Source organism: Bombus affinis, chromosome 2 (assembly GCF_024516045.1).
Source record: "Bombus affinis isolate iyBomAffi1 chromosome 2, iyBomAffi1.2, whole genome shotgun sequence".
NCBI classification, from domain to species: Eukaryota; Metazoa; Arthropoda; class Insecta; order Hymenoptera; family Apidae; genus Bombus; species Bombus affinis.
Genome location: NC_066345.1, coordinates 8665793 through 8682354, shown reverse-complemented (window position 1 = coordinate 8682354; position 16562 = coordinate 8665793). Strand labels below are relative to the sequence as shown.

At 33.7% G+C, this 16562-nt stretch overlaps 1 protein-coding gene across 3 annotated transcripts in view; it reads left to right on the top strand.

The window, feature by feature from the left end:
• The window catches only part of LOC126913916 (cell growth regulator with RING finger domain protein 1-like), a 42266-nt gene that overhangs the window by 17732 nt on the left and 7972 nt on the right, over positions 1–16562 (top strand). For all 3 annotated transcript variants that reach the window (XM_050717212.1, XM_050717213.1, XM_050717211.1), the window contains one exon: positions 5018–5175. In XM_050717212.1, the coding sequence (XP_050573169.1) occupies positions 5022–5175 (154 nt within the window). In that variant the 5' untranslated portion in view covers positions 5018–5021. The remainder of the gene's footprint in view (positions 1–5017; positions 5176–16562) is intronic.

Below are 16562 nucleotides of genomic sequence, written 5' to 3'. Positions count from 1 at the left end.
ATATTATTCGCAAAGTTATTCAAAGAACAGGACTCTGCTTTAAACAATTTTTTGTTTTAATTCATTGCAATAAATCACATTAATCGTTTGGTGTCCTGATGTACCAGGACAAAACAATCCGTTATAATAGGTCTTTTTTTGTTTTTACTAACTTAACCGCGTATTTTAAATTCAGTTGTATAACATTGGAAAATTTTGTTACCGATGATTAATAAAATAGCTCAACTGTTAAAATTGTAATTAAATTATAATAGAAGGATATCAATGAAAATATAATATCTTATACTTCATAATTGAATATCTACATACCCAATTCTTTAACGTCGTTTATATTAACACATTTGAAAAATCGAATTGTAAGGTGAATTGTCAGATTTTCGTTGAAATATTTAAAACAGAACTGAATTTAGAAATTTTTTATCGTACTATTTATTTTGCACCACCTGTGACTCTTTAAGATCAATTTGTACACGATGTCTCATTTATTGCATTGTGAATCTATACGAGCAAATAAAAATATTAATTTAAACATTAATGATGCATAGTGTAGTAACTATTTCGTCATTTCACTTTTCTGATTGCATAATATCAATTTATTTTGTAATACGATATCCTTTAGTTTCATAACATTTTGCTACAGTAGCTTAATAAAGACCTACATGGTTATCTCTATAAAAAGTTGTTCCCCAGGCCAATAATCTTAATAGTGGAGTTAAATTTTGTTTCCTTTTCTGTTTCTTTCTTTTCTTTTCCCCTTTTAACTCACCTCAGAAGTTTCAAGGTTAATTCTATTTCTTTTAATATCTCAAGGCGAAATCAATGAAATTGGCGTTATTCTGTAAGACGATCGTAAAAGTGGACGATAAATTGGCACTTTCAATTTGTTGGTAAAAGTGTGCCGTAGGATAGAGGACACGATGGCTGAGAACAGCTGTTTAAACATGGAAAATCACCGAAATTCTTATAATTGCACTTGCAGAGTTGACAAGGAATTATTACATTGAATGCTGGAATTAATTTACTCCAAAATGTAAGATGAATTATATATATAAAAAAAAAATTAGGTGACCTTGAAGTGAACGAAGTTAACAACTGACGAGAGAAGTCGATTCCTCTAGTCAAAGTTTCTCCTCTTGTCAAAGCAAACAACTTTCTTGCTTCTTCGACAGCGCAAAATTGAGACTTTTGTATCGAAAATTAGTTTCAACCGTGCAATTTGGAAATCTGGAGAGCTTTACCGGTGAAAGTCAAGAAGTAAAATTCTATATAGTAGAACGATATTTATTGTGACTAAAGTTTAGTTAATGATACATTAAATAAACTTCTGTTGATTGAATTCACTTATTTGAATGACGACTCGTTGTCTATGAGGAAAATCTATAAATTTAATTTTATTTTCGATAAATTTTAATTCCTTGCACGAGAGTATGAATTTGTATAAATATCAGTAGTAAAAAAAGATCCGTGAAATGGAATTAATATTAATAACTTAACTGTACATGTTAATACAAATTCATGTCTTTGCTGGCTGAATCATAGAAGAAGAATATAACTACAGATTTGTTTTATCTACTTAATAATGTATTATAAGGAATATTCTATTTCCATTATTTTATATATTTATGAATATCATGTATACTTTTGGCACCTTTAAATTTCTCATAAATGTATAAACATCCATAGTGTATCAATAATCAGCGATCTACCAGCCACTAATTTAGGATGATAATTAAAACTTTTGAAGGATCATTTCTGAGACAATCAAGTATTACTTTTTTGCGAGATGCTTATCTTATTAGATATGTTTATTGAGAATTTGAAAAGAGATATAAGATTATTATGCATGACAAGACACTTCGTCGTTTATCTTCTTTTCGAATAAAGTAACAAGTTGGCTCCATGATGGCAATCTGAGGTCACTGAGTGGCATTCAAACAGCCTTATAATATTATGATTTATCTCGTTTTACCTATGATTAAATGGAAAAAGCGAATGGAAATGACGAATAAGGTTTTCAAACGTTACATTGATTATGCAATCCCTTATTCTAATTCGTGTACTCGAACCGACGCGTTATTACATTGCAACATCGGTGATTTGCCAGTTTTGCCGGTCGTTCGGCTTTTTTCTGGAAATGACTTCTATATACTTTCATGGAAATTATGCAACGCCATTGGAGACGCTTGATCAAACCGTTATTATCTTGCGGTATTCGTTATTGCTTGTCTACTGTACTACACGAAGTAAAGACTTCTCAAGAAAAAAAAGAAAAAAAAAAATAAAAGAAAGAGAGAAAAGCGATATAAATGCAAGAACAGATATATAACATTCCAATGAATTTCCAAATCTTTATAATTACATATGGCAAGGTATTTTAATGTTTGAAAGCATACAGATATCTATATTATAATTTAACTTTATTCGGTTTTCTGAAATCATGGATTTTGTTACTTTTACAACATTTCCTCTAAACCAGGGATAGTAGACCTACCATAAATCAAATGAAAAGTTATGAATTTCCGTGGTATGTATAGTATAATAAACTGAGCTCATTTACACGTGAACTATCCTACCTTGATACCATCGTATCCTGAAAATTTTACCTGAGGTACAGATTTATATACCGATAACAGATAAGAACCATTTGCTGCAATAACGCAAAGTTCGTTGGACAATTTTGACCTTAAGAGTTACTTTAGTTTTTCAGCTTTCCTGTTATTATTAATATAATAATAATTATTTGGTAAAACTGCAAGTCGAAAGTTGAAATCCCGTTATTGGGAGTAAGAAGATGAAATTTCTGGGAGTAAGAAGAAAATGTAAAGCTTTAGCAAAAGGATCTACATCTCGAAATATTAAAACACAATCTTGTGGGTACAAAATAAGATACTGTACTCTTTCTAGGTAAATGTAGATCTTATGTACGGCTTTCTTCACTTATTTCAATTTCGGGTAAAAAATTGACACAGGCGATAGACGAGGATAAAATTGAAGTTTGGTCTTCCCGTGAATATCAAAGTTTGAGCAAACTCTCGCTACTTTCAGTTCCATTTGGAATATTTCTTTGCGCTGAAGGAGCCGCATAGTCCAGCTGTACGGTTCCCAAATCCAGCAGCCTTGTGTCAATAAACCGTTAACACGCTTACGTGAAACGTGCGATTCGCCTATTTGAAAGGAGAAAGCCGTCTGAAATTTCAAAGTTGCGTGGTTTACTTTTTACGCTGTCATAAAATAACTTCAAAACTACACAGTCGAATTTAAATTCATCGAAACGAAAACGAGCACGAATCCCGTTAACGATACTTAAATCGGACATTTTCGAGAACCTAACGGAGAAAGTGTAGTGAGAAATTTGATCTCGTGTTCCTTTTGATATCATCGATCATAGGATCGTAGATTGACGAATAATTCGCGGCAACCCTATGTTGCGGTATACGTGCATGTGTTCTCATGGCCGCGAGGTTATTGGCAGTACGCGGCCGTTCGCACACTAATTCGCTCCAAAGGATGAATAACGAAGGCAATTCGATTATTTTAAATATCGAAGGATGGTATAGTCGCGTTCTTTCATTCCATCGTCGTTACATTTTATTGCAACAAGACCTGCGGAAACGAGGCGATACGTTGATTCTTTTTTTTTACCAGCTCATAATTATTTCTTTGCATCTTAATGTGGGCAAAAAAATGGATCAGAGTTCGTAAACATAAATTTTCAGATTTTTTATAAGAATGATTATTTATGTAAAGTAGTTGTTTGAATAAATTCAAACTCGATCGAATAACTTAACAAGATAGAACTTATTCGTTAATTTCTCTATTTGTTCAAATATCTGATTATTATTTATCCGTACGAGTTGTGTTTCTTTTTCGAGAAAAAATGGAGAACGTAGAACAAGCAGAATCTTTCTTCTAGAATACTTTACCGCGTCTGATTTATTTTTTGCGTCACTGCGAGGAAGAAAGCAAAGGAAAGATGAGAAACTCTCGACAACTAGTCAATACATGATTTTCAAACCCGTTAGTTCATACTTGTTAGTAGGAAAAGGTAGTATACTGTTATTTCTCAGATGGCCTAATCGTCTTGCGTTCAAGATTGTGCATACCTGCACGTAGGACACTATCGTCGTTTAACTTATAAACAGTATCTCATGTGTCGAGAGAGAACGGAGTATTAATTATAAGCTCTGAGGAACAAATCAAACTTTTTATGTTGAATTATGAATACATTATGCGGAATTGTAAAGTTTCTCGCGAGTTACAAATATTAATTCTTTTACTTCAACGTTTTGAAGCTTAATTAAATTAGACTATTAATTTAAAAGCGATAATTCTTAGTGCCCTTAAATACCCTTATAATACTAAAGGAAGTTAGGGCATAAAAGTTTGAATCCGAACGACTTCGAAGAATTTGAAAGTTTACTTAGTTGTGAATGTATCTCTCTCTACTCTAATGATTAAACTCTAATGATTAAACTGGGAACATTTATGCATTTACGAAAAATGCACAGAATACACATGATATATTATAATATATGGAATATTCAATGTACAGTGCTTTATAACATTTAACGATCGAAACAAATCTGCCTTGTAAGAAATATTTCTCAGAATGAATAGCTGATATCTGTCCGGATGTTTATGCTTCTCGAATCATTTCAAAGGCATTTTCTACGCGAAAATATTTTATATACAAAGTATAACAAAAGGATAATAACGGATGAATATGCACATCATCGACCGAGGCTCCTGCATTCTGCAGTAGAATCAATCCTTCTCCAATTAACAAACGCGTCGCATCGATTCGCAGTCGCAGATTAACCGAGTGTGTCAACGTCAGTAAAGCGATTTTTGTATCGTTTTACAGCTTAGCTTCACGTTTCGCTAACCATTCCACAAAAATATAAACTTGAAAAATCGAGGACTCAAGAAAAATATAAATCCGCGTAAACAGCCACATATTAATAATAAATGATTAAAAATGGTTCGATTAAATGAGAAATCCGATTTCTTTGTACAGGAATATGATCGTGCTTCGTATTCACGGCGACGAATTGATGTTTGGAGGGAGTGGAAGCGTAATGACACATTCGCCGCGCATACCTCAGATGGAGATGATGAAGGTCCACATTCCCTTCACCTTCAAGCTTCACGAAAGTTTCAAGAGCACTTATACCGGTGAGTCTTTTCTTTCAATTTTCCTCCTTTGTCTCTTTCAGAAGTCTGTCGAAGAAATCGCAAGCATGTTACTTTCGAATTGATACCAAGAAAATAATTGAAGAAACGCTTGATATGTTTTATCCAACTGAATCATGAATTTGAATAATTTCAAAGTTATCATCAAAAGAAGACCGATTAAATATATAAAATTATACAAAAATTCCAAAATTGAAATATCTAATTAATTGAATATCTAGAGAAGTTTACAAATTATATCGAAATTCAAGTAGACGTACTATCTATGATTCATCATTCATTATTCTCGCGTCATTAACATTTTAAATTAGGAATGTCGGTGGGAAAAAAGATAAATCCGTTTCTGACAAACAGATCGGAGATCGTATCTCGCACAATCGATGTACTAACGCTCAGACGTGTCTCGCCTTCGTTTCATCTAATACTCGCGATATTAGTATTCGTTGCTGCTTGAAAGGTCGTCAAAATTCACGTGTTGTTCCAAGCAAACCCGACGACTCATTACGAAGAACTCTATAACTTTTTGAATCTATATTCTCGCTCGCGAAATAACGTTCTTCCGACGATTCTTCTCTACAAGAAATCTTTATTACTTTGCTCTCTACCAACAGTAAGCAGACGCAAATTTCGCAAGTCTTGGTTCGTTGGGCTAATTGACTCTTGAAAGGAGCAAAACCTCCTTCGTGTAAGTCTCGATCGGCTCGAAAGTAGGTTATAGACACCGCGTAAGAAGAAAAAGAAGAAAAAAGGCGAGACGGTCCTCCCGTTGGTCGTCGTTGTCGCTTGTCGTAATTGGTATGCAGGTGTGAAGATATCTGAAGTTACGAAACGTTACCTTGACCGCTTGGCCAGGTCATTGTGAGTCATTTAACCGGGAATAATTGATCGTGGCCAAGGGATCTATCTCATAATTATATTACTTCGCGCAACACTTTTTATAATTGCTTCCCATTTCGAGCAAATTCATAGATTAGTATGTAAATATTCGTTTTTAAATACATATGTATAAAGCAAATTTTCTTATTGCACATCAGGAAAAAAAGGTTTATGAGATATTTGAATAATTGTATAGCTTGTTCACAAAAACTTATATTTTTCTTTATTCTTTTAAAAGCTAGATCTTTATACGTATTTTAGGCAGAATTTGATTTTTAGTAGCCCATTGATACAATGGGTGAGATTAATAAAACGAAGATTTATTAGTTTTAAAAAATTTCAATTACTATTCAAAAGTATTAACGTAGTTGGCGTGGTAACGATTTTCGGAATACGACGGCTTAAATATGCAAAACTACGCAAAGCATTCATTGTAATATTTAAAAGGTAACACGAATCTTTATTTAGATTCCGCATCTATAATTATTATGATAAGCACCTACAATTTATTCATTATAAAACACTTCTTCAACCTACTTGATTTATTATGCGAAGGAAGTAAAATCACTTCGATTCATTATTAACAAATTAACAAGAATTATCTTCATCCGTAAGTATAATTAGTCGCAAGTGCTTGACTTTTAAATTCTTACGCAATTTCTGTTTCTCGAGTGCATATTGTTCTTCCCATTGATTCCCGTTACATACATACAGCTTGTGCGGTTTCTTCAAAGCGATAACAGATATTTCCTGAACTATCCATCTTTGGTCAAAAGCACAGTTAAGAAGAAAAAGAAGCTTCAATAGCTTTAGAATAACCGTCGAAGATATATCCTGCACAATGCACACAGTTGAGAACGATCTTCTTCCCCCGCCGTGGTCACGTTTTATTACGCGACCGGTTGATTTATGCTTGACGCCCGCCGACCCTCGATAAATTCATTAAACCACGCGTATTCGTGCGATCGCGGGCGTATTTGTTACGCGCAGGGCTAGTCTCTGTTAACCTTGCGAGTGTTCCTTGGATTTTATTCGAACCATGCCACGGACCATGCAGCAACAATGGTGGAGCACGTATCCGATTGTTAATGGAAACTCGATTAATCAGAATGATGATGATCGTCTGCAATAGTACTCTCGTGTATTGCTATTTAGTATGAAAGAACAGCAATTCATAAGATTATCTTATGTTGTTACAATTTTTTTCTTTGGATTCTTGTTGAGTACGTTCTTCTTTTTCTAATTATATACATCTTATAATTCGATGAGACGTGAGAAAGTTAAAATATTCGTAAAATTATGATATGTTGATTTTCTTTCAATTGTAGATATTCTTGTATCCTCGGCTCGTTTAGTATACATCTAAGAAGTTTCTGATATATCTTTTATACTTATACTTAAGTTATACTCTTTCACCAGTTGACCATTAATCACTTCATTACAACAGCTTCTGTGTGTTATGTGTCCTTTCAGAGAATTCCCTTACATTAAGAAATCGACAAATGTTTGCTTCATCTTTAAATTTAAACGAAACTCCAATAAATACGAATATTATTCATTATTCGCTATCTGATACGAATGAATTTGTCGTCAACATCCGTTCTAGGGAATTACTGATTAACTTAAACGTACGTAAGATAAATGAAACGTCAAAGATAAGCAATATTTTCCTCGTTGATTTCTAATTCGAAGACGATAGTGGCTCGTTTCTCGTGGAAGCGATGAATTTTCCCGGTAAGGCGCCAACAGAGAAGAGTCATGGTGACAAGGGCAGAGTATTTTCGAATTCCAAACTCGCAGGCAAAGGTGACCATGTAAAACTGTGAGGGTCGATCGCGGAGGTATAGACTGTAGAATTGTTCATCGAGGACAGCGTTTGCTTGTCGGAACACACGAATGTTACGTAAGTTACGTGACAATATATGTAATAATTTCCACTCGATCCTGTGCAATTATTGATAAACTCAATGTAAGAATTATTAATAAATTTGAGTCACCAGCTGCTTGTACGTGTGTCTTTCTCATCCTTGATAGTTTCGATAGTTTCTTCGATCGTTCTTTTGGCAATAATGTACCATAATGGAAAACACATTAATCGACAAGTTGCTGTGTCCTTAATGCTGGTCGTTGGCAGATATTTGAAAATCAATCGTACTTGAACGATGGTTAGTAAGTAAAGTTTCTTAATAATTTACTATGTTTTGAAAAACTCATTAGGATCAATAAACGTCATATCGCTAATGGATCTTTAAGAATTTTATAAACATGTAGATATATCTAGAATCTTCATTTCGTAATGCTTTTTCGACTGGTTTCCAATGTAACGAAACCATTGAATTAATAGATATATCTCCAATGAGAAAAGCATAAAAATACTTTTTGCTAATGAGGCTGATTGGTACTGAAAAATAAAATTACAAAAACAAATTCTGATGCCAGACATTGATTAATCCTATAAGGCCGTTAGTGAGAGAGAGTGAGAGAGAGAGAAGAGAAAGAGAGACCCATCAAATGTAGCAATATAAATTTCACATTTTAAATGTCATCTGTATCTAACGCAATTATTAATATTTATTTCTTATATGTAATTAAAATAATGTACTTTTGCATCCCATACAATAGAAATCTGAGAAATTGCCTTTCTAAATCTGAATTCTTCGTCGTTTTATCAAAGGATTAAAAAACGAACGATGTCCTCGAGAATTCCGTAACAGCTTTAAAACAGAACCTTTACCATCGATCGACCGATGGTTGATCGACGTTATGCGTGTCAAGTTCACCGACTCGTTCGAAAAACTTACTTAACAAGCATGTTACGAGTTGCAACGAGCGAGATGAAAGGCAACGAATCGAAAGCTCATTCATAGCCTGGCATTTTACCGAGCAAATATTACATCTGCCTGCGTATCGGTGAACGGTTGCCGGCACTAAATAGCTCTCCCGGTTTCATTGTGCAACATGTAATCGCGATTGAATCGAGAGAGAGAGAGAGAGAGAGAGAGAAAGAGAGAAGAGCTTGTGGTCCAGGTTACGAAAGGTAAACCAACCGGTGATGTAATGTTGCGAGTCGATTGCAAGATTCCTTCTTCGACGGGAGAAGCAAGTTAACTGGGTGGTGATCGTCCGCTCGAGACGAAATCTTCTCATGATCCTCGCTATTTAGTTCCCGTACTTCTTAACGATGTTAAAGCTTTCGAAACTTGTACGTATCTCGATAATTGCCGTGTTTCGCAGTTCCACGTTTCAATTTAGTTGTTTGGTGATTGCTACATTGTAAATGTAGGATGGAAGTACAAAAATGATTCGAAATAATGTATCTAGGATGATACGGACGAATATACTTAATAGTGATATTAGTAATTAGCAACGTCGATATAAGTAACGTATGAGTTTTATAGCAAATCCAATAGAGTAGAGAAGTTACAAAGTAGATTTCTATTTACTTTTAACGTAACATATGTTATCATCATTTGTGTACATATTTCGTGAATATTTTACTTTCTTGTTATATTATGTTTCTAAAAGATATCTTTCCTCGTGGCGTTGAATTATGAATAACATCAGGATGTATGTTCCATAACTTCAGGTAGCATAGTGAGGACCTTGTTCTTATTTTTTGGCTCCCATCTTGTAAATTCCAGCCTTGTTCCCATATACCAGCCTTGTTATAAGCTCAAGATGTATATGAGTATGAATAAACTTGGTGGGCACTTAGTGAATCATCAACGTATTAAACGAGTTATTAAAAGAGCTAATTCCATTAAAGGGATGTTAATAATAATTTAATTACTCGTTATACAAGATGAACTTTATAAAAGAAATTATCATATTCATCTGGAATCTAGAACAGCAATTATTTCTTCATTGGTTCGGGGCTCCAGCTATCTTACTTTCGTTTCTTAAAATTCTTTCTTTCATTTCTTTGAACGTATTTTTAAGTCCCAGTTTTAGTATCACGCGAACGTGACAGATTTTATTACGGTATCACATGTCCAAGAACCATGTCGTTATTAGACAACTATACCACGTACGTTCAAACTAATATTTAAGATAAAAACATTCTTACTCCCTTTTCCAAGCAACAGATAGCAGCAATCTCCTTCAATTTCAATCTCATTTCTATCATTTTGAACATGCTATGCTTCTTTTTTGATGATCTTGCATCTATCATATTATATCCATCGTATTTTGCTATCGCTAACGAATCTTTTATTTGGAGGAAAATATATAAACCAATGAAGTATGAAATCTACGTAGAAATTCGTTTCACCTATCAAATATTATAGCGAATGCCGTATATTGGATATATCATGCATTTTTATATTTTTTAACTTTCTATAAATGCATAAATCGTTTTAATAAGCATACGTTCTCGTTTCAATTTTCGTTTTCAATCTCAAATAAACATTAAAATAAATCCTCTTCCTTCAGGTCTCCAACTTTTTTTGTTCCATCGTTTCTCTTTTTGCATTTTTTTCTATTCCTCTCGTGACGTGGTCTATTCTCAAGCAAATAGAGTGCGTCGTTTTCGGGAAATTTTTTTTGCAGGCACGTACTTACGAGCATCGTAGCGTGGCGTCGCACATAATGCAACATCCTGTCGAATCATTGCCTTTGTATTACGTAAAACGCCGCCCGGTATACGAGGGCAGGATAAAGAGAGAGGGGGAGAAAAACGCACACTGCAGCGCCGTTCTTTTTCTCCTCCTCCTTCTCTTTTTCACTTCTTTTTCGGTCTTTTTTCTATTATTATACGCGTGTCCCTGGCCAATTGCACAGAAATGAACTCGCCGACTACAATTACCCTCGCGAGTGAGTTCTCGACCGCCTCCTACTTTCATTCGTGTTCCCACAATACATAATAGGCTGTATTGTTAGAAAAGAAACTAGACTATTCCTCTTCCTTTTACCAACTGGAAGTAAATTCTTCTCCTTTTCTTTTCATATATATATATTTTTTTTTTGCTCGTCTATATCCCGTTACGTCGTCTGTAGTCGCTTCATTGAATATGTAATAGTAACTGACCTGCTTGTAAGTTTTCTCCAAGGAATCATAAACGAAGAACGTAGAAGAAAAGCACAACTTCTCGCGTGAAAACAGTTTTAAAATACAATCTCTGTCAGTCAGCCACGTATTACCAAAAAACTGTCTTGTTATTAAATTTGTTTACGGAGTTCTGTGAAAAAATATTTACGTGAAAAGTGTTACTTTCTCAACAGTATCGTTTCTCTTTTTAACTATATTATACTAAGCTACGTTCTTTTAATTACCAAACAACATAAAAACCAGGAAACCAACAACATCATACTCATATTTTCTTCCTTATAATCTCCATACAAAGTCAGTTAAGCTTCTGGAGGAAGCGTACAAAGTAGAGGATTTGTTCATCGATCTCTTTATCGAATCCCAAATGAAGAAGAACGGCGCCCTTGAAATTTTAAATTACAATCGCGTTGATTTAAACTTCTCATTCAATGCATTTAGTCGTGTGAAGAATCGATTTTGATGTGCTGATCGAAGCACACAGTGAAGAATCTATTTTAAGAAATCGAGTTATGCGGTAAATATTCCCCTGCATATGTGTACACATGTACGTATGTACGTTTTGTTTGATCTGTCTGTTTCTGTTTTAGATCGATAACGCGGTTTGAGAATCGGACGAGAAACGTCAGAATAATTTTGGAAAAAGGGACACGGGTACTCGGGAAGCCTTAAACGGGAACGATCATAAAATACTGTAACGTGTAAGGTAACGGTTCCTGCCGCGTAAAAAGAACGGTTTCTCGTTTGGTTGCCAAAGTCACAGTACATGTCAGTTAGTGCCAGAGTTTAGAAATATGCTCACGTAAGAAATTATACGTTCTACCCACTATTGGTGATTTATGATCCTCTCAGAACTGTAGTTTCGTAGGTAATGATTACACTTGTGCTTTTTTTTTAGAACAGGTTTTAAACAGAGAGATTATTCGTTTAAAAAGAACCAATTGTTACATTCAAATGGTTTTTCTGTAGCTAAGAATTTTTCAGATATTACAGAAAATACGTTTCAGATCCATCAAGAGTTGTTTTCATCCCCTTCGATATGGATCTTGGATTTTCATTAAAATTTAGCCATTTACGTTTGAAAATGGTCAAGAAGTTATCAATTCTAAAAATGTTATACCGAGCTACCATAGTCTTGATCTTTTTATATTTCCACCTTTTTCATATTTTCCAAGAAACGATAATTTCTTGTAATTGGCATTGTCTAATAATCGTCTTTAAAAATCTACATTTCTCAATGTCAGTTCTGAGTCTCCACTCCTCTCTTCACTTTTCTTTATTTTCGTGGCTACCGTATCCAGCTTCGCAGTACAAAGTTAACAATGGCGATAATAAATTATTATTGTTATTATTATTATCTATTTAATTCTGGCTTTTTGCTTTGAATGACTTTCAGTTATCGGCCTTGCAACCGTGTATAATCTTTACCCAATACAACAATAATGATAGTGAATTGTAATGAATAAAGAAATTCGATAAAAATTGCATAGGTCGAGAAAACAAAGACTCTTCGAAGTGGAAGGAAAGGAAAGGAAAAGCGAACGGGCACAACGCAAATAAGAGAAATTTACGTCAACTTGCTCAAGGCATTTTTGCACCTACAATGACCTACATAGATCTGTTGTTTCTCTAGTAAATACAAGAGTTTCTTCTTCAAGAAAATAGAAGCGCACACTAACTAACGACTATTTTTGCATAGTACGCATCTTTTCCATCTCTTTTAAGCTTTTGTAAATTTACACACGACAAATATTTATGCCATTTGTATCCACTCGGAATTGACAGAATTTATATTTTATCCCGCACGACTTATTTTTTCTTTTTCCTGTTTTCCTTTCATTTCTTGGAAGCTATCATCGAACTGATATGAACAAGAAATGACCGTGTTTTTTTTATCGTTAGTTAATTACAGATATCATGTATATCGCAATTAATTTAATTAAATTAAAAAATCGCAAATTTAATTAAATTAAAAAATAAGTTATTACGTGTAAAAAAATGTAATGAATGTTTTTCTATATTCGCACGAAATTGATGATAATCGTAAGAAAACTAGTTCATCAAATGTACTGCGTACGTCTCGAATGCATATTTTTTTTACGATATACTTTATAATACCGACTTGATAAAGTCTTTTTAAATACTGAAAATCCAATCAGCAATGAAGGCGTTAACCTATTAATTAAATTGCTTCCTAATCAAAGAATTCTATACTCGTAGAATTAAAATTTAACAAAAACGAATCAATTTTAGTTAGACCAATTTTGATTCTTACAATTCCTAGGAAAATTGAAACAACACATAAAAATTAGATAATAAAGAAATTACTATATTGTAAAGATTGAATGAGTTAATATTGTTTGTGATAATATTCGCGGTAAAAATTCTGTTTGCTAAAAGGTCAACAAGAATCAACAAGCAAAATTAAAAAAGCGGAAAAAAATTCCGAGTGAGCCTAATGAAGACTGTAAACTGCACAGAACGACGAGTTTTAAAGATTAAAAACGCAGCGGAGAATTGTAAATGAGTCGTCAAATGGTTGGAGCAATTAATGGCTGCGGCTTGCTTTCGCATATATTGTACTGCAAACGTTTGCTTGTGGAAGCACTAAAGAGTTGCAACAATAGGAGCAAAATAAAAGTCAATGCTTTTACACTTCATGGTCACGCGAGCAATTATCATCTCCCCTTTGTTCCTTTCGTTCAAGTGAGAACCATAAACTTTTAAATTATTGGCCATATTTTCATTTACGAAACAGTTTTTTAATTGTAATTTAATGTAAAGTGTAATTTAAATTGAAATAATTCGATTGCATTATTTTGATCTGTTTTTCTTGATAAAGAATTAACGCAGTATTTGGAAGAGATAGACAATTTTTTGCTCGAATTATTAAAATTAGTCTTTGACATATTTACAAATTTTCAAGTGCTTCTAAACTTCTGCATATGCACCGATCTCTTTTCTTTTCCTGCAACATCGCCTTTTACTGATACTAATAATATCATACTTGTTAATTCAAGGACGAATAATATCATACTTTCGTAATAAATCTATTGCAATAGAAAGTTCCATTAACTGAGCATGGCCGAGTAAAATCATAGAAACAAATCTACAGAAAGGAAATCTTAACTCAAGTATCCAAGACCTCTTAAAATACCAAAAATAAAGCTACTTGAATCGAATCTCGGCTCAAACCATCGATCCACCAAAATGCAGTGCAATGTTGAAAGATAAACAGATGAGAATAAAATACAAGATATCTTAACTATAAGATAGATTTACCTTCTAAGAAGATTATAGGATATTTAATTATATCTTAATCGGTCTTATCTACATTTAAAAAATACGAGTAAATTATAATAATCCTTTCTTTAATCTGTGATCCTTTTAAAAATACACTGCTAAAATACAGAGCCCATTTACATCCTCTTAATTGATTCACCATTCTTACAATACACTTAATTGCTCAGTATTCTCTAAAAATTATCATCGAGTTGCCTCAAATCGATTATTTGACATTACTACTAGCCAAGCCTGTTGGTCGGCAAAGGTTTAAGATCTTTCTTGGCACAACTATGATGTTGAATTTTATTGAAATAGAAGTATAATTATATACCAGACTATGGATATTTATACAAACTCATTTGTTTTATAATCTAGTCGTAAATTTGTCCTCTAGTCAGTGAATCTACTCGCAAATTTGTTTCACCTATCAATAATATAAAAAATATTGTACTTTGATTAGTTACATATTTTTGTACCGAGCGTGCATTCTATTTATTTTTTCATCTTTAAATTCCCACGGATACATAAAAATCCGTAGTCTAACAATCAGATAGATCTCATTATTTTCATAACTGTTTTTTCTTATTATACGCTACTTTATCCGTATAATATATTTCAGCGAATATGCTTCTAACATAGACAGATACTGCCTTTCTCCGTAATCCTCCAGTATCTCTGGCTAACTATAATCTATCATTTTTGTGGAGTAATGCCTCCAGTTTCCGTGGCGACCGGACATGATTGAAGCGCGGTTGCGTGTTCACCAGCCGGCTTATTCCACGAGAGGATTTCGACATCGTCTGCTCAAGGCTAGGAACTATTACACGTACATATGACTGATCGCCAGTCACCGGTTTTGGATCGGTTTCTCCGTGTTGTTGCGATCGCCCGAGCAAAACGATACGAAGAATGCTACTAGTCGTAGCGTACCAGCATCTTGTATAAAATGGAATAACAAGAAAACCCCGGCTTGTCGTACGTGACTCTCTGGGCGTAGAACAATCAAGGTCGATAGAAACGATCATATGCCATTTATGTAGGCCTTTCTGTTTCTGCGGATATATTTATCCTGATATATCACGCGTTCTTTTCTGTTCTAATCGAACGTGTGCTTCGAGTAGATTTTTACGCTCGATCTTATGTTTCTTATCGTTATGTATATAACGGGCAACAACAATGAATTGACGCTATATATCAATTGCGTCACGCAATATCAGAAGCTAAATTGATTAAGTCCATTTTCTGAAAGTATCATTGTTTTAGTGTCACAATTACATGATTCTTTACAGACTAAAGAATTAACTTCGATGGAGTTCTCAATTATAATCGAACATGTATAGGGAACGTATTATGGTAGATTTTATTATTATTATTATAACCGATATTATAATCTCAAGAAACGAAATAATCTGCTATTGTCGCGTATACATACATAGATGTTTGTAAAGTGATCCCAAGTTTTAGATTTGTATATATGTACGTTTGATAAAAATAGCGTAGTTGGTACGGTGGGATGAACTTCACTGTATGTGCAGTGATGATGACTAACTTGATATATATCTTGATCTAACTGAAGAATTCACTTTTATTTATTGGATTTTTAAGTAAGTCAAGGTCAGTGTGTAGACGGTCAGTGTAGATCAGTAGAAGGTTGGTACCTGGATTCATTGCTCTACAAAAATTAGATAAATCTTGATCTCTTATCGTTTCTTGCAATGAAGCAATAATCAAGGAAAAGTTAGACACGGTATTTTTAATAACTAAAAAGATATATATATACATAAAATATTTAAAATAAAGTACTCAATATAATATTTAGTACATGATGCAAATCTCACTGGTTATGATGATCAGTTCTTTCTATCGCCTAAATTCTATAAACTTTTCATAAACGAAGGAAGTGATAATCTAGTTTTTCGACACGAGTTTATATATCTATTTAAGTATTCAAGTTTGTAATTCGCGATGAAAAAATTGTAGATGAGATCGATCTCTCAGAAGTTTAATTAAAGAAGCCAATTAAAGTTCGGTGGTGACGAGCGACTTTTTGATGCTACGTCGTATGTCTCCTTCTGTTTTCCCAATTAAAAACAACGAAGACAAATATATAACGCAGCGAGAACACAGCGTTGAAAAGTCGCTCGCCCTTACTGTGCGAAGCAAG